At 44.0% G+C, this 27857-nt stretch overlaps 1 protein-coding gene across 20 annotated transcripts in view; it reads right to left on the minus strand.

Moving 5' to 3' along the window:
* HDAC4 (histone deacetylase 4) overlaps positions 1 to 27857 on the minus strand; it is a 222308-nt gene that overhangs the window by 192839 nt on the left and 1612 nt on the right. For 17 of the 20 annotated variants that reach the window (NM_204313.2, XM_040703235.2, XM_040703237.2 and 14 more), the window contains exon 2: positions 5544 to 5793. In NM_204313.2, coding sequence (NP_989644.1) covers positions 5544 to 5565 — 22 coding nt within the window. In that variant the 5' untranslated portion in view covers positions 5566 to 5793. Of the gene's footprint in view, positions 1 to 5543; positions 5794 to 12357; positions 20736 to 22101; positions 22210 to 27857 lie in introns of those variants that run through there. The other 3 variants (XM_040703232.2, XM_046943380.1, XM_040703233.2) reach the window with 2 other exon arrangements.

Here is a 27857-nt window from a genome sequence, read left to right on the forward strand (position 1 = left end):
CACCATCACAGCGACTAAATGATCAACACAACTTTTGCTTCACCATTTGGTGAAAGAAAGATTCTTCTCCGAGTCACATTACATGTGACAGCACACCACACCGCTTTTCACGTGAATGACAACCAAACCCAGAGAGACACATTCTAAGGCTCATGAAGCAGCCATTTCTTTTGCATAATGAGAAGTCTAATCTTCCACTGGTATGCCTTTCAAATTTTCTTCCAGAGCTGACAACTTTACTGTAACAGGAGATTTTGCAGAACACCTCCTACCTCCACTCACTGTCAAAATAACATGCAGTCCTCAAAGCAACTTGCCCATATGTTGCAGTTTAAGATAGCTGCCAAAGCCTTTCCTTGGGCTGATAGAATACCCACAGTACAGCCACTGCAATTAGCCCCTTCCAAAAAGGAACGTAGGGCACTCAACCCAAGCAAGAGAAAGAATCCCTTAGCACACACTTTCTCAATAATGTATTTAGAGAAGAAAAAGCTGACAAGTACAAAAACAAGAAGAGGATTCAAGATGCCCGCTCTGACCAAGACTGACCAAAAGCTCTCCAACAAATGCAGGGAAAAAAGTTATTTATAAGTCTGAAGCGGGGATGTCTTCAAAGCAAGGTTCTCAGTGTTTCTTCTACTTATCACCCTCGTGGCCACGCTGCCATACAGCTTATTTTATCCCACGTGGAACAGAAGCAGCAGTGAGTATTTCTTACTGGCAGATCTTGCTGCTGAGTTCATTTCTCAGCCGACCTCGAGATCTCCTCCACGCCTAGGAGGAGCTCCTCAGGGCAACGGCTTCAAGACAAGCAATGCCTGCTCTTGCTACTGAGTTCCCACTCCTCTGCTGGGCCTGCCTACCAGCTGAATGCTTCCATCCAACAACTTCACACAGCAGCGGGGAAAGTGGGCATACTAGAAATCCCTGTTTTTTCATGGAGAGAAAAGAAAGGATGTGAGATAATGAGGTTCTGCCCATTCTCACTCTTACTGGTGTTCTACTTGTAAATAGAAGCCCAGATGCCCAATCTAAAGTAACTCCGCTGTAGCGAACTGGAGCACCAGACAAGCAGGGGCAAGTATAGATATGCCATATCCAAACCATCTTCCAGACAACAGCCACCAAGGATCAGCCATGCCCAAGCCGTGCTGAAGGAGGACTGGAATTTACTCATATGCTCTTTGTTTGTTGAAAGAACGCTCTTGTCCCCAGATAACTTACAGAAGCAGACTGATTACTGCCAGAAAGTAGGTCAGTGTCATTTAAAGCCAGTTTGAAATGCATCTCCACAGAAACTTCTTAATCTTTAAAAAGAGAATGCATAAAATATTTATTTTATGGTGCAAAATGTTTGAAAGACTAACAGGGAAAGCTCTTATGTATAGTGCATGAAATGGCTTTCCATGCCTCATTAAGCCATGGAATGTGAAAGGAGAGTGGCTTCTCACACTTGGCAGATAAAATGCCACACAAAAGTACTTCTCAGTCTAGCAAAATCACAGCACATGACTTGCTAACTCATTTTCCTTGTGTTCTGTGATCATGGAGCTTTTCTGCTTTGTCTGGTATCTCCTCTCAGTTTTAATGATCGCGTTGCAGATTGTTCCATATTAGATAGGCAACTCATTCTTCAATTTCAATATTCCTAATTATCAAACATTCAGCACTTCAAGATGTAAATAACATTTGCATCTCCGCAAGAGCAGCTCTGAAGAAGGAATACAGCATTAGCATTCAGACTGACTAATCCCTGTAAGATAACGTTTCATCAACAGAACGCTTCATTGAGCATGGAGATTTCCAGTTTTTACAAAGGAGAGTGAACTTTAAACAAACACAAATCAGTTGAGTGATTAACTTTACGGTTTCCTTAAACTGATCTCTATGTATAACTGGTATCTGTAGAACAATCTTTACTGATTAAAGAATGAAATTACAGCGAAACTTCAGCCAGCTGAAGGTGAGGCGAGAGAGGCAGAAGGTGACAGCCAGACATCACTTCAGGTCAATGGGAGCAAAAAAACAAAGCCCACATCCACCCCTTGCCCAGGCCGACTTGGTTGTGCACAAGTGGCATCAGCACTAAAGGTTACACAAGGTAAGCCTAAATTGTGGGCAACATAGCAAGTTAAGAAGTGAAACTAAACATGCTTGTCCCTGCACCCCAAGCTTTGTCATAATCCTAAACGTTATCTTAATTTGACTAATTTTCTTAATTACACTTTGCAGCATCTTGATCTTTTATAGCACAATTTCAGCATTTTTTTCAGCTTTGTTCGAGCACACAAAGCAGCAGCAACTCCTGTGCCAAAGGGCATGCAATGCCTCTGCGCTCTGTCGTGATGAGCACCACAAAGCTTCCTCCTCCTGCCTCCCCAGCCTTCAACTGCAGCCCTGTCCCCTCCCCCTGCCCCCAGCCTGCCCAGCAGTTCCACCCAAAATGATTCACACTCCTGCCCAGGCAACCACAGAGCTTACCAGTACCTGCAGGGAGCTGGATGGTGGTTCATCAGTGGCAGCTGGCGCTCGTGGCAAAAGGGACCCCAGCAGCAGACTGCTGCTCCCCCTGTTCCTTAAAGTTCCTAGGAGCCGATTATCCCAATCCAGAGCTCAAGTAGGGAACTGCAGAGAGCCTCCAGGCCAGAACTCAGAAATAAAAGCTCATGGTCTTTACCCTACAGCTAGGGCTCAACACAGCCTGGATCATCCAGGGGGAGATCTCGAGGATTCACTTCCCCTGGGAGGGACACCATTCCTTCTCCACAGATTATTTCTTATTCTTTTAGCAAAGTTACTCCAAAATATAACAAAAGAAATGGTAACGATAGGGGAAAAGTCATTTTCCTTAGACTACCTAATTGTCTTTTTTTTTTTTTTTTTTTTTTCTTTTTGCCTTGTTCAGTGAGAAGCCTTCAGTACACAGCTGTTCCCACAGGAGAGTGTTGCAGAGTGAAGGAAAAAAAGCAAGAAAACACTTTCATTCAGCTACACTGCAACAATTTGATGGAGCTGCTGCTAAAAAATCCCATTTGTGATAGGTTTGGAGAAGATCAGAGAAGGAAGCTCGTATCCACAGAAGCAAAATTTAATAGGCTCTTGAGGTAAACCAGAGCATTCCCTTAAACAACGCACATCATTAGTAACGATTACCTGTAGCTATATGATCAGAACAGCTATCGCAACTGACGTGAGAAGTCCAGGTGTCATCTTTGGCCACGTTTGGAAATTGTTTCTACCAAATATTATAACACTGACTCTCAAAGAGAAGCAAGCAGTGAGAACACCATGGTGTGAGCCAGAGCTAGGAAGCCATCACGACACACTCTAGAATATCAACCTAGCACTTGGAAATACAGTCATACAATGCCAACATCTAAAACACCAAACTGTAACAATACTGTCAGATCACTTCCTTTGCTTTTATTTTTTTTTAAAGGTGAAAAAAATTGCAAAAATGAAGTGATCTCCAGCAAAACAGCTGACAACAGGAGTCCTTCACTTCAAGGGTTACTGCCAACATGAAATTTCCTCCCAAACACTGAGGATTCACAGCTTCAGCTCTCACTGAGCCAACGCATACCTCACTCCAAGCTCCTCTGTGACAGTGGGCCAAGAAGTTTAGGAACTGCAGCTCAGGAGAATGCGTATGTATCCAGAACCACGCAGCTGAGCTGCTGCTTTCCTGGGTTTGAGGCAACCAGTTATTCCAGCAGGAATCACACATAAACATGTCTATTGCAAAAGTCTTGAACTGATTTTTAGCGCCACAAAAACTCCTCTTGCATGGGAAGCTTCTGCCTTCTTTCCTTGGCACTTTTTACAGGACTCTCTCACACATCATCAGTACAGATCTTGGGCACCAAACAAGGGCACGGTAAAAAGGGATGAGCTCACATTTGAATTAAAGGAGAACAAGCCAAATCAGCCATGAGAGCCAAGAGAACAGCCCAGCTATGAATGACATCTCTCTTTCCAGAACATTTGGAGAGATGCTCTTCATCATTAGGTTTATTTGCTGGTTCTTAACATAGCTGTGTGCTCAATCTCTCCAACTACCATGCAGGAAAATGGAAAAGGTCATTAGCTCCTCAGTGTCTCATACAGAATCACAGAATGGCCTGGATTGAAAAGGATCACAATGATCATCAAGTTTCAACCCCCCTGCTGTGTGCAGGGTCACCATCTACCAGACCAGGCTGCCCAGAGCCACATCCAGCCTGGGCTTCAATGCCTCCAGGGATGGGGCATCCACAGCCTCCTTGGACAACCTGTTTCAATAAGAACTATCCACATATTTGAAAAACAGACCTCTAGAAAAGCACTGTGTTGCAAAAAAACTGTATCAAAGCTGAATACCTATATGCAGAACACTACTCATACATATTTAATTTCCCAACTCCCCGTAACACCAGAGAGATGTCTGAAAATCTAACAGACTTCTACATTACAGAATTATAAAACAGATATTATGCAAGGTTCAGATTTTCAGCCATGCTGCTTCTAACCTCCAGCGTCCCCGTTTGCTGCAATGTTTCTTGCTCCCAGCCTCAGAAGCCACTAATGGACTGCTATTAATCATCCTGAAGCACATATAAAATCCTTCCCCTACAAACACATGGTTCCTTAAATCTAAGGAGATGTTGACTTAACTTTAGTCTTATTTGGCTGTTAACCCAAAACCGATTAAATGGAAGTCACAAAAGGAACCTGTCAAAAGCATAATGGAACAAGCAATTCCAGCAATGGCAAGGCACACAGATTACCTTCCTGTGGTCACTACTCCTAACCAAGTATTGAAACAGTCAGCAGACGTACTGGAACACAAATGAAAACTCTTCTTCCAAGCTCACAAACCTAAAAGCCTAACGCAAGCTTACCTGACACTCACTAAATACCAACATTTGACAAGAATGTAAGCTCAAAAGCAGGTGACTGAGCATCTAACTACGGAGCCTCCTGACAGAAATGCACAACTCTGTGGCCATGAATCGTGTCCTAAATTACAAAACACATCAGGGATAATCCCACAGCCAGCAATGAGATGGATTAATGAACTCTTGTTCCTGCAAAACTCTGCTTTCGTACTAAAAAGTACTTCAAACGCAGAAGAGATTTCTTCTTAAACATCCACTAACACTCACTAGCAGAACTGTGAGCACTCCTTATAGGAATACCACGAAACATTAAGACTTATCAGTGCAGTTTTAGCAGAATTAATCATCAGGTCAACATCTCAGCAAACACCCAGACCTTTCAGTGCATTCAGTTGCATATAACGCAACAATCAGAAACCTCAAACAGGCAGAAATCCCTCATAGCTGATAGGAGCAATGCAACTTTCCTTCTAAGCACAATTTCACTCACGAAGAAAGAAGCAGAGACCGGATTATTACTCTGACAAAGCAGCAAAAAACCCGTTCACACAACACAAAGCCTTCTCGTTCCACATTAACTATTATGCAGTTCAAATGCAGCACATTTTGGCCAAGCCCAGTGATTTCTGGCCCTTGTTTCTAAATTCAAAGGGGTTTTGTCCTTACCTGGATGGCTTTGGGAGCTCATTGCTGGTAACGTCAAGTCCTTTGGAGAAGGGATTTGAGACGGATCAGTTTCCACACAAGTAACAGTAGCTCTAAAGAGCTCCAATGCTTCACCGATACATAGAAACTGAAAGTGGGGATTAAATTATGGCCACCTTATAAAATCCAGGGCACAGTGACATGCTGAGTTGCACACAAAGTAATCCAATATGGTGGCAGAGTATCTTCTAACAGTTTTCAAACTGGGAACCTGTAATAAAAAGATGTCTGCATTAGAGAATTAAGAATTACAACTACTTTAATTATGTATTACATTCCCCCCCCCTCCCTCCAGGAGAAGAGATTAAGTGAGGACATCATTTTAGGCACTGAAAGTTGCAGAAAGAATAACTTTCACAGCTATGGGTGTAATCTTAAATACCCATGAAAATGCAAATATTTAACCTTGTAAAAACAAACCAAAAAAACTTTTCAGCTACACATTCAAGTCTTAAAAACCTAAACTTGCATGTTCATTCTGATCCTTCAACAATACCATATGAAGCCACTTCAGTCCAACAGCTTCCATATTTTAAAAGCCATATGTATGAGTGGTAACTGTACTTCACGCATCTGTTCCCCAAAGAAGTCTAAAGAAAAACTCCTTGATGCCAAGAAGTGGTCTTGGAGCAGGAAGGAAAAAAGCCCACACAATCCATTTCACACCCACTCTGTGCAAGCTTCCAGCAGTTTACTGAGAAGCAACATCATACTGCCAAGGAAAAATCCACTGCTCTCCACTGTTTTTAAGTTGCATATTAGAGAAAGAAGAGAGCAAAACACCAAGTCAGCTCACCTAACGTACCCCTACACACCCCAAAAATAATCCACACAGGGAGACCTGCCACTGCTACATGCTATCAGGTAGAGCTACTGAAACAGAAGGAGTTGTCTCCTTTACACAGAGCATTACACAAGCACAGATTATTTCCCTCCTTTGCACTGAAAGCATCATCAGCACGCAGGCTCTCAGCAGAAAACTTGTAGACCCTGAGGACAGCATCTTAGAAGACAACTGTCCAGAGGAGTTGGACATTGCTGCCCTCACAGCTTCGCTAGCAAGAGCAGTTTATACCCAGCACTCCGTAACCCGCTCCACACAGCAAGCCAGCCGGCTGGCACAAACCAGCTAGCCCATCTCCATTAATCCAGCTGATGCTGCTGAAAGCAAAGCAGGCAGCACTCACCCCAAGCTGCTCCAGCAGCAGATCTGAGGGTGTGGTAGCCCTCAGCAAAGGCAGCAATATTCCCTGGGCGGAGGGCAATTATGATATTAACTACTACTGCTGCTTGCACAATGAGCATCTGCCCACAATTTATCTTTGCCATTGCATTCCAAACAATCCCATTTATTCTTGGAAGAGCTCTTACCATGCTCAACCTTACTCTCCCTCCTATCATTGGATGCTGGTGTTCCTTTTCAGTAGGGCAGCAACACCAGGTCTGAGACTCAAATACCACCGCAGCCACTTATCTCCGGCTCTGCTTTATGATGATACCTCCTTGGTTTGCAGAACAATGCAAAGCACACGCTGTTTCAGAACAACAGAACAACAACAACAACAACAAAAAACCCAAAACCTTTCACTGTCTGTTTCTCTCTACCACAAGTTTTTCAGCATTACAGCTCTCCAAGCTTCCCCGCCTATCTTGCATTTTCAGAGACCTGGAATGCTCTCTTACGTTACACATTAAATTAAGAGAAAATTACTTAAGTGTCATTTCTAATCCCTGCAGGTCTCTGCCATCTCAAGTGTTCAAGATCTTCCAGTTCCATTAATTTGCACATCCTGCTGAAGACTCAGGTCAGCTTGGACCAGACATTAGCAAATATTAATATCATTCATTTCCAATAAAAATAGCAGGGAGTGTTATGGCACAAGCAATCTCAGCTGCAGATAAAAATTCAGAACAGAGCTAGCAGATTCTGGAACACACCAGTTCCATACTAACGCAAAGAAGGACTTCTTCACTGACAGGGTGATGGAGCACAACATTAAACTTCCACGTTTGGGGCTACTAGTGCCTGGGGAGGGCAAGGACAACAGAAGAACCACACTCAAATTTAGTTCACCTATTCATTTGTTACTACCTTTAAAGAAGAATTCCTACATCTCTTATGCAGGAGAGACTAAACTACAAGCACAACTGACCTCCCCAGGACAGGCACAGCAGCCATTTCATGACTTATCTCACCACTAGCTTCTTATTTTCAGTTACCAGTTGGGCTGATCTCAATGCAGTCCCGTGAGAGGTTCCTACAGCAGCCAAGAGTTGTTTTCAGGGTCCTACCTATGACAGTTCTTCTGTAAATTTGTCATTTTGCCACCACCTTACAAAGCATTTCTCAAAATTGGAGAAGCAAAATGTTGTCTACTCCTATGCATCAGATATTTCTAAGCCTATATGGCTTTTCCAAGAAGGTTCTCTCATAGAAGACAAGAAAAAAATCCACAAAAAAAACACAGGGCTTGTTTTATTTCTATGCCACTGCCTTCCAAGACAAGGGCCACCTCCACCTTGGCTGTAACAGCTGGAGCTGTCCAAAGCCAGGCTGGATGGGGCTTTGAGCAACCTGCTCTAGTGGGAGGTATCCCTGCCTATAGCAGGGGGTTGGAACTGGATGACCTTAAATGTGCCTTCCAACTCAAACCATTCTGTGATTCTCTAATGAGGGATTCAGCCTACACTGCTCACAGGTTCTCTCTCCCAAGCTCCATGGGCACAGGAAGGCCTAGGTCAAGGCCTGAAAGAGCTGCTTTGTCAGCCCACCTGGGGATGAGTGGGTATTTGTTTACAGCAGCATGATCCTTGGCAGCTTCACAACTCACTGTTTTGGCCAGACAGGCACCTGCAGCCCCTACTCCTGCAGCACAGGCTCCAAAGCAGCAGGGCTGCTCAGTGAAGGCTGGTGTTGCTTCAGCTGCACCCTTGTCACACCCCTCAGTTGAGAAGGTAGCTGCTGATGCCTGCCTGTGCTGTCACCTTCTTGTCATCAACTGATAAAGAACTTCTGTATCCGCAGTTAGCATATGGTATGACACTGGGGGGCTGCAGCTGCTCGAGCCCTTCACTTCCGAGTTGTTTTGGTGGCTCAACAAAACAGCACCCCTTATGACACAGCTTCCCTAGATGAAAGACACTGATTTTAATTTCATTTCTTATCTTACTCATCTCTTACCAGCAAGCACAACACACAGCACACTTAGTGCTCAGCAGCATGGCGGGCAGGCCTTCCATTATGCGTGTCAAGAAGGCACCTGCACAAAATACTTTCATGAGGATCCAGCTTCTTCTAATATCTAGAAAGAGAGCAAGAGCAAACTCACCAGCAGGCATCAAATCATCACACTTCCCAACAAACCACCTATGCACTGGAATAGTAACACAAATGAGATGGCCAAGAGAGAAGGCATTTGGCTCTATACTCAAAATTGTTTAACAGATCTCTATAAAAACTGTGCTTCTAACCCTGAACAGTGCTTCCTTGCCTTCCTCCTTTCTAACTGCATGACCAGGTTGGATGGCATGCATGCCTACCTCCAAAACCACATCCATGCTGACAGCACTCCACCACTCTGTTCTACAGCACTCCTTCCATACACATCTCACCATGTTTCGTTCTCCCCCCCACCCCCCACTAGCTATCTGGACACAATTAGGATACACATGAACTAGGAAGTCCAAGAAATCTGACTGTTTTCCAGATTATTTCCCTGCATTTTACAGCTACTGGAAGCTTTTTTTTTTTTTTTTTTTGCATTTAGTTAAAAACAACAAACAAGACTCCTGCTGTACCACCATACACATGTTTTGACAGTGCGGATATTCACCTTCCTCTTCTCAGCCCATCTCAGATACGCCTGTGCTAGTCAAACCTGCAGATGTGCAGTAACCAATAATTAAGATTACGAGAGAGTTGTACATGCAAAGCTCTACTCTTCAGAGTTTAAATCACTATGGTATTTCAGCCAAGATCAAAATCTTGGCCTGAGGGTTAAGTACCAGGATGGTTTTAAGCCAACTAAGTCCTTTTGCTGCAGGATACCCATATCTCAGTGACCTCATTTCATCTGCAGCCCCTGTCAGACACATCCCATCAGCAACCTCAGACAACAACACTACAGTGAGCTGACAAGATAACTTGAAAATTATAGTTAAACGAAATCTGTCTGCTGACCCAATGCATCTAAACATGGTGCAAGTCATATGCATACTACACAGCCTATTCTGCTTTGAAGTTCATTTCTGGGTTCAAAGAGCTCTGCCTTTTAAGAGGACAAGCAAGTCATCTCAGAGAAAGTAATGCCAGGAGGAATACAAGGAGAAAGCCTTCTGCCTGCTCATGCTTCCTTAGCATACAGCAGCACTCCAGCACCTTGAAGGCTTGGCCTCCAAAAGCCATGGAAACTCCTTCTTCCAAAAAGCATTAATTCATCTGTGTTTATATATGCAATGTGAGGCAGAAAACAAGATTTTCTTCAAAATCTACCATGGTTTTACAATTCTTGTTCTGTAAACAAGCAAAAAAAAAATTAAGCTCAATCCTACATGCTCAGCCTGAGATGACAACCACCACAGCTTGATGCTTGCTTGGATTCTTGCTCATAACACACAGCCTACATACGATCCAGTGCTACAGCATCCATGTGCTTCGTACAGGCTTTTGGATTTGATGAGGCAGCCCCTTAAAAAAAAGGGCTGCCTTCACTATCCAGGGGTTGTTTTTCAAAGATTGCTAATACAGGATCTGTATATGAAGGAAGGAGGAGACAAGGAGGAGAGAGGAGGCATATGGTAGTTCGGAACAATAATAATAATGATTTACTACATCTATTTACAGCAGAGGCAGTATGAAACAGTCTCCTGGGCTGACTCTCCTCTCTAGGGACCATGCCTCCAGAGCCACCACTTTGCAAGATGACAAATTTGTGGTGGTAGTTCTCAGGATTCATGCAACCCTTTGACAACACTACTTCAACTCTTCTCCTGCAGAAGAGAGAAGCTTCACTGAAGCTGTCCCAAGAGACCAGGATTCAGAAGCATCATCCAGTTCCAGAAGCATTTATTTCTTACAGTTCCAACAATATCCAGAACAGAATTGTCACCAAAATCATATTTGAAAGCCTCAAACAACATGAGGCACCTTCTCAATGTGTTTTAATTCTTTGAAGACTGTGTTTCTGTCTAAACACGTCCTGCAGGAGTAATAGCTTCTATTTTTTTTTAGACACAGCATCCGCTCCATGCTCAGTTGACACATACGTGTCAGCACACCATGACAGTAACAGAAACTACAAGTAAAGCAGCAATTTGCTGCCTTAGTATCCCAGTTCTTCCAAAATAAGAAATATTTTGTGAAAAGACAGACTCCCCTTTCCATTTCCAAGCACACTGTATAACCAGAAGCGTGACAAAGAAGGGGCAAGTGGAGTGGCATAAATTCCACTTTGTAGACTTTAAGCCTTCAGCCTGGAGATCACTGAGGGGCATTACCATGACAGTATGCAGAAACATAATTAATAGAAGTCACCAATCATCTCTTTCAGAACAGAAAGTTCTTCCATGCTTTTCCTAGGGGAGACTTCACATGGACACCGAGGAGAGGGAAGTATCAGTATACATCAGCTGGCAAATTACAGCGAGGCATTACATGCTCCTCCTTAGCAGTACTGAGAAACTCTGACTCAGGGTGCGAGGAGAAAGTTTTCATGAATTACAAAAGCAAACGGATGAACAGCAAGTACTTCTGCAGCAGGCCATGAGACAAATCACTGCCCCACAGGGGGGTGCTTCAGAGAACTGTCCTCTGGCAGACTGGATCAGCTATCTACAGCTGGTTCTCCAGGGGAGAGGCTGAAAGGAGAACATACTTGAGCAACTTTTGTTCTCTAGGATGTAAGTGAGAAATGTTTGGTTCTTTCACCAATGTGTGTTCTCTTCCCTCATCAAAAAAAGGCACACACTCAGCTCTGCTTTGCCCCACGCCGACATGATGGATTTCCATCTTGCAAAATGCTTACTCTCCTTACAGCCTTCTACACTGCACTAAGATTACACATCAGATTCTACATCAGTTTCCACAGAAGTCGTTAGTAGACACGCACTGAGTTAAAAATACTTGAGTGAACTGGCAGATGAAAGTACCTGCATGGCACTCAGTCATCCACTTGGGAGAAGAACAGAAAACCAGTCTGAGTACCTGAAGGTTTCATTACAGTTAGAGCCATTTAACTAACAACTAAATGAAAAACCTAAGCTAATTCAGCTATTAGAAACAGCTTCTCACCAAAGGCACAAGAGGCACCTACCAAACCTGATAGTGGTGCATCACATCTTTGCTCAGCTTCATGTCTCTATGCTTCTGTATCAGTAAGACGAGAAGTACGTACCCTTTAGATCAAAAGCCCAACACAACTATTTGAATGCACTAACCAGCAAAGAAACACAGAGCATTACCCACTACTTCAACGAATTAAAACACAACATTTGTTTAGCAAGTGTTGACATTTCAATACCAGCCCTTACAAGTGCTATTCTCACATGACAGCCAAGAGTAGAACAAATATTGTGTTTCCTCCTCTCCCTTCAACTTCCACATTCAAGTGCACGCTGTGAGGATTTATTACTTACATGCGTGCACTACACATTTTAACTCTGTGACAGTTTTGTACGGTGCAGCCCTAAGAAAGGGATTCGATATCTGACTATATTTGCTCTAAGTGTTAAATTATAGTATGTGTACATTAAGACTACAAGGGCAACTGATACCTACCTCGTATTTACGCAGTTTCTTCAAGGAAGGCTATAATACGTTGCTAGACAGTTTCTGGTAGTTGCTTTTGGAGCAGTCCTGCTGTTATTTTTAGACAGTGGCTTGTCAAGCAAGGCCTTGCAATACAAACAGTGCTGCACATGCGCTGAAATCACCATCCAGTCCAAAAGGAAATGAACAGCAGGGACAAGTAAGAAAGACTTAACTAATTATGACCTCACTGGACCAATCCGTAGCTATTCAAGGGGAGCAAATGTATGCATGTAATTACATTATATCTAACAAAACTTCTCAAAAATAATTAAAAAAAAAAGGTTTTCTACAGTTTCATTGTCATTTTCTTTTTATAAGAAGAAACACACAACTACAAATGTCCACGGCACACAGACTTCTGAAGGCTGATTTTCCAAAGCTTTTTTCAGTTGTGTTTCAGTCAAGTCAATGACTCAAATGGATCTCCAATTGGCAGCCCTTGCACTTCAGTCATTTAACGCCAAAAGCCCAAGTACCAGACCACACTGACAATACAGGAGACACTGATACTACAGTAGAAGTCAATATCACTCTTCACCCATTTCAAAGACAAATTAGCTTGTATCTGCCACTACTAAAGGTTGGCCCCAGCAGAAGCCTGGAATTTAAACACGCCTTCCTCACTAACTTTTACACCTAGGGCTACCTTGGAAGAATATTCTTTATGTGTGTTCCACACAAAATCTGTCATGGCAACACCTACTGGCACGTGCAGATCTCCCCTTCAATCAAAAATTACACTTACTTTGAAAGCTGAAGGTGCCTCCTCTGTATCCTAAAAATGAAAGCCTTAGGGCTTCCACCAGACACAACCAAACCTCCCAAGAAACTGCAGCTCTTTCCCCTCAGTACTAGAAGCACAAATGAGTACAAACATTACTCCTATCTCCACAACTTTACACCAAGAGCACCGCAAGTAAAGAGCTGAGGTGGGGATCTGCAGGCATCTGCTGCTCCATACCTGGACCTTAACAAATATTACAGTAGAGGCAGTGTTGCACAATGTATCTCAAATAGACACACACGTGCAAAAAAAAAAAAAAAAAAAAAAAAAAAAAAACCAAGCTGAAGGGTTTGGAAGCAACAAAAGCTTTTGGAAACAACAGTGTGCCCTGGCAGCCAGAAGGGCCAACCACACCCCGGGGTGCAGCAGGCCCCACACTATCAGCTGTGCTCTGCTTGGTGTGGCCTCACCTCAAGTGCCGGGGGCAGGTTGGATGCCACAGTGTCAGAAGCACATGAAGCTACTGGACAGGACCTGAGGGAATGGCATGGAGCTGTGTCACATGGAGGTGAGGAGAAGGCTGTGCACCAGAGAGCAGTGGGCATGGAGCAGCTCCCAGGGCAATGGGCACGGCCCTGAGCTGATGGTGCTCAGGGAGTGTTGGGACACCACTCTCAGCCATTGGGTTTGGGTGGTGCTGTGTGGGGCCAGGGGATGGACTGGGTGACTCTTGTGGGTCCCTTCAAACTTGGCATGTTCTATAATCAAGTACATCACAAGTGGGTCTAAATTCTCTGACACATAACCCAAGTCTGTGAACATATCATCTGCAGGAGTCCTAGCAAATCTGCAAATATCACCTCATGTTCAGCCTGTGGGAGCTCCAAGTTAAAGTGGGCAATGGCTTGGATTCTCCCCCACCTCCCTTTTAGCCAACACAGGTCACAGAAGAGCAACAGTTTGAGAAATACAACCAACTGTGTGTAAAACCTAGGAATATGTAAATTTGCAGGATTACAGAACCTTCCCTGACTAGCAAGACTCTGGCAGAGGGTCTGAAAGAGCAGGATGCTTCTGAGCTCGATCCAGTTTCTCAGCAAGAGCAGCAAGAACAAGCAGTCTCACAGATGGATCCGCGTGGGAGGGAGAAAGGATAAAAGTCTGCCTCGGGAGCCTGCTCCAGCTGCCACTGAAGCCTCGGAGGAGTTGGTACAAATTGGGCAGCTACCTATAAAAATCTACTCTGTCTCGGCCATTTCTGAAGCCCTGTTCTTCCCTCATTCCATTTTTCTCCTCCATCCTAGTATTCCTGCACTTGGAAGAGTTTAAATCAGACAGCTCGACGCAACGCTTAGCAGGAGGTAGATTAATACCATCATATTAAGGACAACATTTGTCTTATTTCTCCACTCCTTTGTAGAGCACCCTGCACACAATTCAATAGCTTCAATAATTCAAAAGCACAAGAAGCCAGAACTCTTCAGAAATACTTGATTGAGAAGTGATAAAAAAAGGAGTATTAGTCTTAATCAAAGCCTCCTAAACAACATTCTCAGTGCCAGGCAGGTTTTCTGACCAGCAGACAACTCCAACTGAAGCACCACAGCATGAGCACGAGCTTCCCATCAATACCTGTGATCCAAACACAGTCCTTCAACTCCAACATTAACATCACCCTCATTTGTTCAACTTCCAACTTCAGCAACGTTTCAAAACCTACCACTGCATCGCTGTAATAAAATCACATCGTAACACTTCAGCAGCACTGCCATCTCTCTACCCTGCTGACCAAACCAAGTGGACCCAGCCACCAGTTTCCTGTAGTCCTAACAGTGCAGCTTTCAAAACAAGTCCAAAATGCACAGCTTCTTCACCTGCTTGCACAAGCATACGCACACAGCTTTTCTCTTTCCAAGTAGCACTATATAGCCAAAAAAGGATGCCAGCACCTTTAAGTACCTAGCTTTGGGAAACGACTGAAAACCTACAGCTTTCCAACTGTATTTTCACTCCAGCTTAGTTTCTCAGCTGCTGAAAATGCGCAAATCACAACTTTTTACATCGAACTTTACTGTTCTACCTCAGCTGTTACAGCCCACATCTGAACTCCTTGTTCCTTCTGACAAGGAATCAAAATTACCGGTCACTAGCTGTGCCTAACCCATCTGGTCTACCAACAGAAAATAGCTAAGTACATGTGTCATCAATCACTGTTAATTACTTCATTAACTTGAAAAAATATCTTTTTTTTTTTTTTTTTAAGAACAAACATTGTAATGCTAGTTCGAACTAGCACTAAGTTCAACCAGAAACTTCATGATGCCTGCTCAAGCACTCAAGCACAACGGTAACCATGTAGCCTATTCCCAGCTAACAGCACCATGCTTGTAGTTGTGCCCCTTGTCATGCTCTTGGGAAGAAATGCACCTCAAGGTCTCCGCAAACAAGGTGCATCATTTTCAAGTGGACATTTAGCAGTCTGCTATCCACCAGAAAACAGTGATACAAAGAAAAACATTACAGTTCTTTGTGATTTTCATCTATAATATGGATACCCAGGTATATTTGGCAAGGAAGACAACCCACGTCATCATGCTAACAGCATAGACTAAAATCAGTCAAGACACTCGATGCAGAATTACCCTGCATGCTGGCTACAGCTCAACTCATTCAACAGCAGCATGTTCTCATCCACAAAAGCTAGAATTGACAAAGTTGTTGTGTTTTCTTGCTTCTTTCTTGCAGTGAAACATTTCTTCTATTTCATTTCTTCTTACAAGCAAATACTAAAACCAAAACACACTTCCCACTGCAAAGCAGTAACCCAAGAGCCTTCTGCATTTGGGGCACAACTAGAAGACGCAACTTCTGATTGCAATTGTTCTTCCATAGGAGTGGGCACATCACTGAGCCTAATTACCCCATTCTTCCCAGTACCAGATCTTGCTGCATGGCAGCTTTGCACTGTAGTAAGAAAGATGGACAAGAAGGTAGAAGCCTTCTGAACGGGCACCATGTCTCCCACATCCTCCATCTTCCATAAACTGACGTCAGCCCTATCCAACTTCTGGTGCTACTTTGCCATTTCTTCTTTTAATGTGCCTGTTTTCCTATGCAATACGGCATGTAGCATTTAGCATTACTTGCACAGCTTTTCTGAATGCCAACATGGCATCACAGAATCACCAAGGTTGGAAAAGACCTACAGGATCACCCAGTCCAACCATCCACCCATCACCAACAGTTCTCACTAAACCATGTTCCTCAACAGAACGCCTAAACGTTCCTTGAACACCTCCAGGGTTGTTGATTCCACCACCTCCCTGGGCAGCCCATTCCAGCACCCAACCACTCTTTGGGAAAAGTAGTGCTTCCTAACATCCAGCCTGAACCTCCCCTGGTGCAGCCTGAAGCCATTCCCTCTAGTCCTATCTACCCCCAGATTTTATATGAAGAGTATATAGGATGCTGCACTGATGAAAACCTAGAACTTTGCCTTCAAAGTGCCTTCCTCCCACCCCAAGGAACACAAGGTGCACTGTTCAGTCTCTGGCTTACCTGCCCAAGCTGCTGAGGCAACAAGAATTTAACTGCAGGAACAAGCCAGCCACTCAGCAGGCAGCAGTCACCATAAGAAGATAAAGCATAGGTATATCCTCCTATGCACAGAAACTCCAGGCTTTTCCATTTTGTTTTTAAATTATAAGCCATGCCCTCTCAAGCCACAGACATGCCCAGAAGGGAAAGTTAACATCATCACCATACAAATGTTAATCTGCATGCTGAAGTAAAATAGCATTAAAATTGTAATAACCGAGAGCACTCTAATAAAAACTTGAATCTTCAGTCAAAAATTTCAAGCTCGTGGCTGACAAGCAAGAACTATCGTACCATGTGCAAGGAAGGCACAACTGGCACAGAAACTGGGATATACTCTGTGGACTGATGCAGTATCTGCCATGGGGTCTCTTCTTGGTGTATTTTAAAACACTGTCAGCTGCCACTTGAGAAGACTTCAGCTCCCTACCCTCAAGGAAGGCTTAACTCCACAGCCCATATATGCAGGGCTTCATGTTTTGTCAAGTTTCTGTATCTATCTTATTTCACTCAAGGTGCTGTAGATTACCATTTTCATCTCTGTAAGACAGGCAAGGAATCAAGCAAAGCAATTTAAATGCTGTTTTTCCTCTCTTCAGTCTTCATTGTCAATTATCAGAGCATCATAGCCCAAACTTGAAGCCTCTTATTCACACTTCTGGGATCTGGGTGTTCACACCTTTGCACACTTTTAGATATCCTCCTCACGTGGCCATGCTCAGTTTCAGTGAACACACCACCAGAAATTGCTTGGCTTTGATGAAGAGCAGCCACATGCCACCAAAGCTGTGCTGAACAGTACGTCCTTCACCTTCTGACCTCCTATGTGCATACTCCAAAACATACAGACATGAGGGAATGCAACACATTTGCAAAATCCTTAATTGTTGTTTTTAATCATCACCTGGAGAAATCTGGTGTCCCCACAAACGTACGATTAGAATACTATATTATGCAAGAGGAAAAAGCAGCCAAAGAGACAGTGATAATGCTTCAGTCCCCTCCTGTAGGAACTCTGAGAACATGCAGAGTTAGTCATGGCACGGTACTGAAGACAGACAACTACTTTGGATTTTAGCATCCTCTGAAATCATATGTTTTGGTGCCAGTTTTAAATTCTAGCAGCCTCAAGCACCGCAAAGTAGATGTGCCTCTGTCACCTCAAGACATTCAGCATGCAAAGCATGCTCCAAGGCTGGAGCGAGGGGAAGTAGATTGCAGGAATTTATTTCTGAAATGGAATGGAGAGATAAGATCAAGCAGAAAGGAACGGGGGCTGCTGATAGATCTGCATGCACACAAGCAGTAAATATGCAAATGCACAGACATTTCTACTGAGAGTGCAAGAAACCAACAGCGTGTGCAAACTACTTCAAGTCCACTAAAATATACTGCATTGAAGTGAGCTACATGACTTCAACAAGACATTGTGCAGAACAGTTCACCCTGACCAAGGCAAGCTTACTTCTTGTTCATGGGAATGCTGAGATATTTTTGGGGTAGAAAATTTGCTTCAACTCTGAATATCACAGTACTTACGAATCACTTTGGACGTTTATCTTTTACTACTCTCATTTGGAAGTACACAAAGGACTCGACATTAAGCTGTAAAACAGCCTGAAAAGCTGCCTCAGGAAAGAGCTTCTTGCCCAGAAGATGAAACAGTGAATTTTGCAAAAGATTTCAGAGAGAGGGGAAAATAAAGGCTGCATTGACTGCACATCCCTGAAGACTGACCTTACAGAGCTAGTGCTGAAGCCGACGTGACTTGGTAGCAGATAACCCCAGAAGCAAAGAGCTGTTTCCAAAAGGTGATACTAGGACATGCATCTGCTGTTCTTGAAGTTTTGAGAGGAAGAGACACCCAACAGACGCATCATATATTATTATATAGATATACATTCTATATCTATAGACACTGGAGCCAAAGAAAGCATTTATTTCCATTTTCACTTCATTTTATCAGCTTACTAGCTCTGAACCAGAGAGACAAGCTCAGGAGCTGGGTTTGGATAATAGCATAAGACACTCATCTTGTATTTTGTAAGCCAGACGGTGCCGGTGAGCAAATGCAGCTCTTCACTACTGCGGTGGCAACAACACTGCTTTGGTAACGAGCCTGTTTCCTAAGGGAGGAAAAAAGCATTCCAGCTGGGACACCTGCTTGACAGCCCTTGACCTCTTTTGGGACAAAGTGCAGGGGGATGTCATCTACCTGGCAAGCATAGGGAGCACAGAAGCTTCAGCAACTGTCAGTATCAAACAGTAAGCATACAGAAAAGCTAAAGTAAAAAACAGACCTTTTCCAGACTAAGTCTCCCGCATATGGCACAACAGATCAGAAACAACTTCCCAGCAACATAAATGTCTGCAGAGAGATGAAAGCAGCCTACAGCTCCTCAAAATCACAAGCTTCAGCCAGCAGCGAGGCTTCACATCATCACCTATAAATCTGTGCAGAGCAGCAGGACCCCGCAGGTAGCACTCAGCACAACACACAGCACTGGAGCTCCTGCAGAAAGCTTAGGACAAAACAGGCGTGCTGTCAGCGAGGCTAAAAGTGGAAACTCAAATGTTTGTGAAGACCTGCTCAAGGAGACAAAATCCACAGGGTGAGGAGTGCAAGGGACAAGCAACAGCCAAGCGCAGGACCACTACACCTGCACTCAGGCCGTGCTCTCTCTATCAGCAGCCACCCCAGAAGTCGTCACTGGAAGCAAATTCCCTGCTGCCAAGAAGGCACTCAGTGACACGGCCGGCTGTCATCCTCACTCAGCAGCCTCCTGCAGCTGCAGGAAGACGGTACCTTTTCCTATGTTTGCTTGATTTTCACACCCACACTTGTTGGCTGGTTACAACATATGCTCTGAACTCAGTTATCTGCATTCAGTGGATGCGATAATTTAGGTTTTCGCTGCCAGTGTTAAGAACGAGCCTCAGAGCTATACACTGAGGCCCTGGAATTTAAATATACGATAACACTGTAAATAAAAGGAAACAAATTCCTTAAGGAAAACCTTTTTGCATGCCAGATCAGTTCCCAGTAGTAACTGCCTTGCTTTGACAAGAGATAAATATTTACAGTCTAGAACAGAGAACACCTTGTGTTGCAATACTCAAAATGCAAGCCCCATTGGTACACTGTATACTTCAGTTATTTTGATTATTTTATTTTATTTTTTTAAACAATCTGAGTATCTAGAAGCACACACATGGCTCTTTTATGCCACCAAAATGAAAGCCCAAAGATAAGTCAAACAGAGAAATTGTCAAAGATACCAAACTGGGAGCTGATTTTCACAAGACGAGACCTTGTCTCCCAAGAGGGTTTACATTATTTACAGCACAAGTCTAAATTATCACCAATAATGTGGTTGTAAGGTTTGATTTTAAAAAATACAGCCTACCTCACTCCTCTTAAACACCGTTCCAGTGAACGCAGATGGTGCAGATTTTTCTTACGAGGCCAAAAAGACAAGTGATAGGAAGTCCACATCTAACTCTTTAGCCTGGCGTGCACCACAGTAGCAGTATTCCCAGAAAGAGGGACATGCAAGCTTAGGCAATAGTTTGTTCAGCTTTTCAGCTTGCTTCCCAACATCCCATCTTGATCAGCTGCATCCAGCGAAGGAAAGAGTTAGGGGAATGTCATTCATAATGGCACTTGGGGGCTTTAAGAAGGCAAGGGACAGACTCTTTAGCAGGGTCTATTGTAAAATGACGAGTGGAAGTGGTTTCAAACTAAAAGAGAGAGATTTAGATTGGATGCAAGGATATAAGCTTTTTACAGTGCGGATGGTGAGGCACTGGCACAGGTTGCCCAGAGAGGTGGTGGATGCCCTGTCCTTGGAGACACTCAGGGTCAGGCTGGACAGGGCTCTGAGCACCTGATGGAGCCGTAGGTGTCCCTGTTCACTGCAGGGGAGTTGGAGCAGATGGCCTGTGAGGGTCCCTTCCAAATGAAAAGATTCTATGATTCTATGGAAGTATACAACTGGATATCCTGCTGACGAGGAGGGACGATAAACTCCACGCAAAGAAGATGCTCTCATTTCTAGTGTTACATGGACACGTCTCAAGTTGCTTGGTTTTCCTGCCATTTTAAATTAGGTAAATGCCTAATTAAACATGAATGCTTTTTTTTTTTCTCTATGCTATCTATGCCATCCAAACTCCAATTTCAAACATGATCTACACAGATAAGAGTCCGGTTTAGCTGTAATACTACAGGATTTCATGTCTGCCTTCTAATACTCCTTACCCAACTGCTATTTGGGCTCCAGGGGCACAACCTTTGTGGTGTGTCAGCCTGACTGCTGGTAGGCTTACCGAAGAGTTTGATGTCTATCTGCAAGTCTCAGTTTTCTTAGATCTCCCCTTACAATGCAACTACCGCCTGGTGCAGAACTTTCCTGCCTTGACCTCACTCATGCCGCAGTCAGCATTACTCTGTGATAACTATCTCCTCAATCAGTCAAGCATAAGTTTTCATTTGTTCCCCTGCTCTCAGCATCCCCGTACTTCAGTTTATTTTTAGAACAGCATTTTCATAGCAAAGACCAGAAGCAACACACTTTCACTGTCAAACAGAACTCAGCAGAGATTTCTCACACTGTCGCTCACTGGCAGTAGGATGCTTTAGTCTGATGGCCTCTGAAAACTGGTACTAGCTGAAGGTCTGCCATCCAAGAGCACTGTCTAACCCCAGGCATCGAGGAGGACTGGATTCTCCCCCAAGGAACACCAGCTACCTTCCCACTTGCCATGCTGTGGGCTACAAGCAAGCACCAGGCACCACCACCACCTATCTTTGTTTATAAGGCATAAACTAACGCAGAGAGCATGAGAAAAAAAGCAACCACACACAGCCAAGGAGCTGAACAAGACCACAACCTGTGTAAATCCACCTGAAAACACCACAGAGCTCTCATAAAACTATGTAGTACAAGTCTTTCCTATTCGCAATGGTTCACAGTCCATGAACAACACTTCAACACACAAGGCAGTCTTCCTGAAGGAATACTTGAAGTGCCACACTTTGCCCTGTATCGCATTGATATGTACATAAGCCTTTTTCTGTACAGATCCAGAAGCATCCAGCTCTTCTCATTACATCGGGGTTGATAATTCAGAACATGAAAAAACTCAGACTGCCTTTTGCTGTTACACGTTCCCATGCACCATTTCGCTGCTTTAGCAAAGCTTAAAACATTTTTTTTTTCCTAATGCTGTGACTTCACTCATAATTATGATTAAGCCCATCAAATGCTTCATGCTTATGGCACTGGGAGCAGATGAGATAGCAGCCTTCCTTCTCTCCAAGGATGAGGAAGAAGAGTGCGATGGAAGGATGGATGAGCACAATCCTCAACAAAGCATTCACCACCTACCATGTGCAGCAGAATAAACTCCCTGCCGTTCACTTCTGAAGGATTAGGGAGAGAACCAGTCTCCCTTCCAGGCTAAGCATGGCATTCAAACACATCTGTAGGTGGAGGCTGAAGAAGAAAAAACAGAATAAAATTTCTCCCAACCAAAGTATTACCCTTGGATTCAAACAAAATCAGCCTAGGAGAAGGGATGAAGTGCATAAATTAATTTACTGTATGGATTCTCTTATTTTATTTATCCATTTACATCATATAGATGAGGAAAAACTGAGATGCAAATGCAGAGCCAACGTCTGTTCCAATCCATTGGAAGAATCAATTACCAGCAGGAAATCTCACACCAGGCTCAAATAAACCTGACTGCATGAGGCCTTTCATTTCACTTTCCCTTTCTCTTCATCACAAACTGAAGACAAGACACCTTTTTGAGCATATTCACTACTAACCACATCTAGTTCTCCCTGTGTCACGGTGCCCGTGAGCACCAGCATTAAATTTGCAAAGCTTCAGCTAGTCTGCAGCACCTATCACTGCCTACAGAAGGTTACAGAAATCTAAAGGTTTGTTGACTAGCAGTAGAAAACAGCAGCAGCAGAGCAGGCTTTCTGCTTTGCATATGGGGAAAGAAAGGGCTGTGCTTGCAGCCCAGCAGAGACCTTGCTGGCATGGTAAGCAGTGCTTTAAAATCTAAACCAGCCTGCTAGGAATCTCAACTTTACCTACATATTCTCCCTCTAGGGCCTCCCTTGTCCAATAGGTCCTAAGGAAACGGACAGCCTTTAAGGCCTGACTTGTCTCCAGGCTGAGTTATCCCACCCGACACAAAGGCTGATGCTCCCAATTCTCCTCAGCCCACCTCTTCTCAGACCAGCCACAAACCAGATAAAAACGTAACTTCAAACAAAACTCCCTTCTCCAAAGTCTTGCTGGGAACAGCATAAAACAGAATCCATTCATTGTTTCAGGCTTATGTTTTGGGACCATTTCTAGGAGCAACTCAAACAAATGGAAACACCGAAACTAACTGGAACATTCTTCTACAGAGCACGTGTAATGTGACTGTGTGAGCTATTTTAGTATAATTTAATGCAATAAAAGTACATTAACCTACCATAAACAACCCATTGAAAGCTGCAGGCCTCCCCATTTGTTGAGGTGATACGAAACGGGAAGAAGAACTGGGAACAAAACTGGAAGAAAGGAGAACAGAGCAACGTGCTCATCTATCTTTAATCTTGAGCAGCAGCCTGGAAGAACTGCCTATTCAGCATGAAACTCGAGGATACCGGCGTGGATGCAGCTGTGATGCTGCACCTTCCCTTTGCTGGCTGTAGGCACAGGCCAAGGCACCCTGTAGTCCTGCTCACCTACTGGGGACAGGCCCACCATCATAGCTGGTTCTCAAATTTAAGTTAATGCAAATTATATCTGCCAACTAATGCTATCTTGTGCATTTGACAAATGCCATTTGATTTCACATAAAGCGAGTCATAGCACGCTAACGTTCACAGAATTTAACAGTAATTAAGTCTTGGTGACAGGCACATCATTAAAGCACCGTTTCTTTGGAAAATAAATCAATAAACTAAATTATTTCCTACACGTGGAACATCAAGATTCTTCGCTACTCATAATGGATAAATGGAATTAAGATTAATCAGATGTCAGTGTTTACCAAGATGAAAGAACGAGATGCTTTAAAAGGCCAATTAACACAAAGCACAGCTACGCCATCAGCCCAGATTTTAATCTCCTACACGTTAAGTTATCCCATACAACCACGTAAAGCAAACACAATACAGTACTTCGTTCACTTTGGCAACCCTGCCTATGGCAGAGGGGTTGAAACTGTATTATCTTTGAGGTCCTTTCCAACCTAAGCCATTTTATGATTCAGCAGCTTACTGACTCATTATAAAATACATTGATACGTCCAGGAGAGGTCAAGGACAGCAAACTCAAAAGCAAACAAGAGTCATCAAACCTGAACGTGACCTCCAGGCTGTACCCACAGGGTCCCTAGTATGCCACACCACCTCCTGGATTCCAGCACGTCCAACCCTATGGGCCCGCTTGAACCCCAAGGCAAGGCGGCATCCCTTCCTTAACCCCCTGACAGGAGCTGACAACACCACCTTCACCCTCAGTCTCCAGCTCCTCCCAGCAACCTTCTGGCCTCCTGCTGGTCCTACCAAGCTATACAAATGGGCTCAAGTTGTGCCACAGGTTCAGGTTGGATGTTTAGACAAGAATTTTTTTCCTAAAGACTGGTCAGGTGCTGGAATGGGCTGCCCAAGGAGGCGGTTGAGTCACCATCCCTAAAGGTGTCCAGAAACGTCCAGATGTTGTACTAAGGAATATGGTTTAGTGGGGACATGCTGGCAGTAGGTAGACGGCTGGACTGGATGATCTTGGAGGTCTTATCCAACCTTGGTGATTCCATGATTTTAAATGCCTGCCTTGGAGCACTCTTAGGGTTAATAACCATGAACAAAATCTTACCCAGACTAGAAAGAGGTTGCTCATTAGCCTGAGATCCAATTTTCAAACTGCATTTTTTTTTTTTGTTTTTTGACTACTTCTTGTGTCTGAAACATTCAGTTATTTCATGCGGGCAGATGGTTGTGGTGCCCATGACCACAACTCAGCCCATATTCCTCTGCACTAGTGGTGGACAGCAGCATCAGGCAGATTTTTTACCAAACTTTTCCGAGATAAAATCCAGCAGAAAAAGCATGAAGGAAAAGAATGAAGTTGATGAAGATGTGTCTAGTAATGAATGCCATGCAGAAAGATTCAAGTTTTACAGAGGCAGGCCAAGCTGTAATGCCTTGCCAACGGAGAATCACAGACTCGTTCCAGGAGATTTTACACTGTTCTAATTGCTCCTCTTTTCAACATCATTTTACACCTCCTGTGTGCTTTCCTACTTCTCCGTCCCCACTTATTTCACACATTTTTGCCCCTCTGAAGTCTCTGAAATTCTCCAAGTCTTTCTCCTTTAAGACAGCCAGAAAAGCACATCTATTTGTCCCCTCCCCTTCTCCCAGTTTAAACTGCCCAAAGTTTTCCCAGTGAAGGAGCACTGTCCAAAATCTGCTTGCTATTCAGGCAGCCCTGGCAATGACAAGCAGCACTTCATGAATCATCTGTTATATATTGCCTTATCAACATGGTCCGCTGCACAAGAAAGTAAACCTGGCCCACTTCAGTTTCCTGCATAACAATCAAAATGTGAGTGGCATTAATTACTAAAGCAGTTTTAAGACCCCTCAGCCAAGGTCTCGAGTGCAGGAGGTAAGACTGCTGTTTCTCAGCTCACACAACATAAGGCAAAATCATGTTTTCAGTTTTGACCACTGTTGTTTTCAAGTCTGAAATCAGCGAGCTGAGGAGAACCAGGTTCCTTTCATCGCTGTACAGCATTGGTGTGCTTAGACCTTGAGTACCTGCAAATGGAATACACGGGTTATCTATAAGGGAAGCAGATGCAAAACTGAAGAGCAATTTTGAATGAAGTGACAAGACACATCCTGACAGCTTCTCTGTCCAATGACACACATCTAGCAAAACAAGCTCCAGGTACTCCAGCAGGAATCTGATAGAATATAAATCCAATGGCCGGTTTTGTAGACTGGGTAACAGGACTGGAAAAGAAGGGTGCAGAAAAGTGATGGGATGCCGAGAAACAAGCTACAGATAAGCTAAGAGAGCAACAAAGCAGGAGACACCACCAAAGAGGCCAGCACAAAGAGTCAAGAACACCTGGCAAATGTGTAATGAGGATCACTATCCCTATCCAAATAACACTTTCAATTAGTATTTCTTTATGGTCTTTGTGCTTGGTAGTTTGGAATGGGCTAGCAGCAAATACCATTCAGCAAGTAAGATGTTCTGGTAACATGACTATGTGCACCAACTGTAAATGCAAGACAAGTGAGAAGAGTCCCAAAGGTTTGAAGAGTTGTGTTACATACACATTATCACACACATATACACACCAGTATTTCCAGTAAATACAAACACACGTATCGCCAAGGAGCACAACACAGCCATTCTGTTAGCTGGAAAAGGACAGGAGACCAGAAGAGTGCTTTCACCCCACGATTAAGTCGGTCCAGCTGGGTCCTGAACATTCAGGTTGCCAGACCCTGCGGAGCATTGCTCAGCACACACTTTGGCCACTTAACCCAGACAGCACATGCTGCACTCAAGCAAACTCAAGGACTCATTTACCGTGATATTACAAAGGCATGGCATACAACCAGCGTTTCAGGAATGCAGCCCAAAGATGCTGAAAAACAATGGCAGTGGTCTTTCAGTGGGGCATGCCCAGCATTCAGCCAAGCAAGATCACAAGCACCTCATGTTGTCAGCCCGCAGTCCTTGAGGTTAGGCTGTGCAACAGGTTCTAAAGGACATTCAGCGTGCAAACCCCTTTTAGCAGTTACTTGGTAAGTGCTTTGTGAGCTCTTAGCCATTCTCAGCTCTGGAAACAGAAAGATGACCTGGAGTATCTGACTCTGTCATATACTACATACGTGGTAGAAACGTTCTTCCTCAGTGCTTTGTTTTATCTGGTTTGGGGTATGTTCATGCAATAGAAAGGATGTAGCTGCCTCAGAACTGGAAACCCACAAACAATCACAGAGGGAAAGCTTCAGCCATTGCACCAAGCTTCTGATCCCAGAGGCATCTTCAGATGGCTTTACAGAAGTCTGTTTCAGGGAGCAGCAAGCCACTTCAAAGAGATTAGAGAAGGGCAACGTAATCTAAACCCACGGGCTCCTGCTCAACTTTACCTTTTATTTTCACTAAGCCCTACTCCCTGCCCTTGCAGGTCACTGCATGGTTTAATGCTGCAGGCTGGAATCAGCTCCACCTCTCCAGCAACCCATAACTGGGCAGCTTCAATGCTTCCACCTCTTTTTGCTTAATTCTTTCTTCCATTTCATTCTTTTTGCTTATAAGCCAACATTAAGTGATAAATGAGACTCGCTCCCACCAACCACATCACATATCTGGAGCACAGAACCCACTGCCCCCGACCCCAGCTGGACAGCTCAGACCTGCCTACATATCACAGAACCATTAAGGTTAGAAAAGACTCCTAAGATCATCCAGTCCAACCGTCCACCTACCACCAGTATTGCCCACTAAACCACAGCCAGCAACTCTATATAAGCAGAGATGGCAAAGAAAGCCACCGAGCTGAATGGCTTTGCAGGTCACCGTGCTGCACGGACACACACTTTGAACGGGCAGCTCCTGTGCAAAGGATGAAAGCTGCCATCCCGTGCTTCCATCCCACTCGGTAAAAGACAAATTCCTCAGGTCATTTTCAAAATGCATTTCTGGCTGTCCTAAAGCATCCTTCCTCCAAAACCAAATCCCGAAGCAAAACCCCGAAGAAATTCAAGAACGGGAAGATACACTTTAAAGATTTCAGATTCTCAGCATCATTTTTTCCCCTCAATTGAGCCAACCGAGAGCACAGCTTAACGTCAGCGATGACACCTGTCAGGTGCACGTGCCGTTCATGCACAGAGAGAAGCAGACAGTCCTGGAAAGCCGTGCCGCGCACGTTTCGCTTCGTACAGAAAATCTGCAGTGCTAAAAACTTACTCTTTCTAACTGGGTGGCATTTTACATTTCCAAATGTAATTGAGTGAGCACGTCGCCATGGTGACAGTAGGATTCTGCAATAACTTTGGTGCCTTGTAATTGCGGTATATTTGTATACAAGCAGCTGAGCT

Source organism: Gallus gallus, chromosome 7 (assembly GCF_016699485.2).
Source record: "Gallus gallus isolate bGalGal1 chromosome 7, bGalGal1.mat.broiler.GRCg7b, whole genome shotgun sequence".
Lineage (NCBI taxonomy): Eukaryota > Metazoa > Chordata > Aves > Galliformes > Phasianidae > Gallus > Gallus gallus.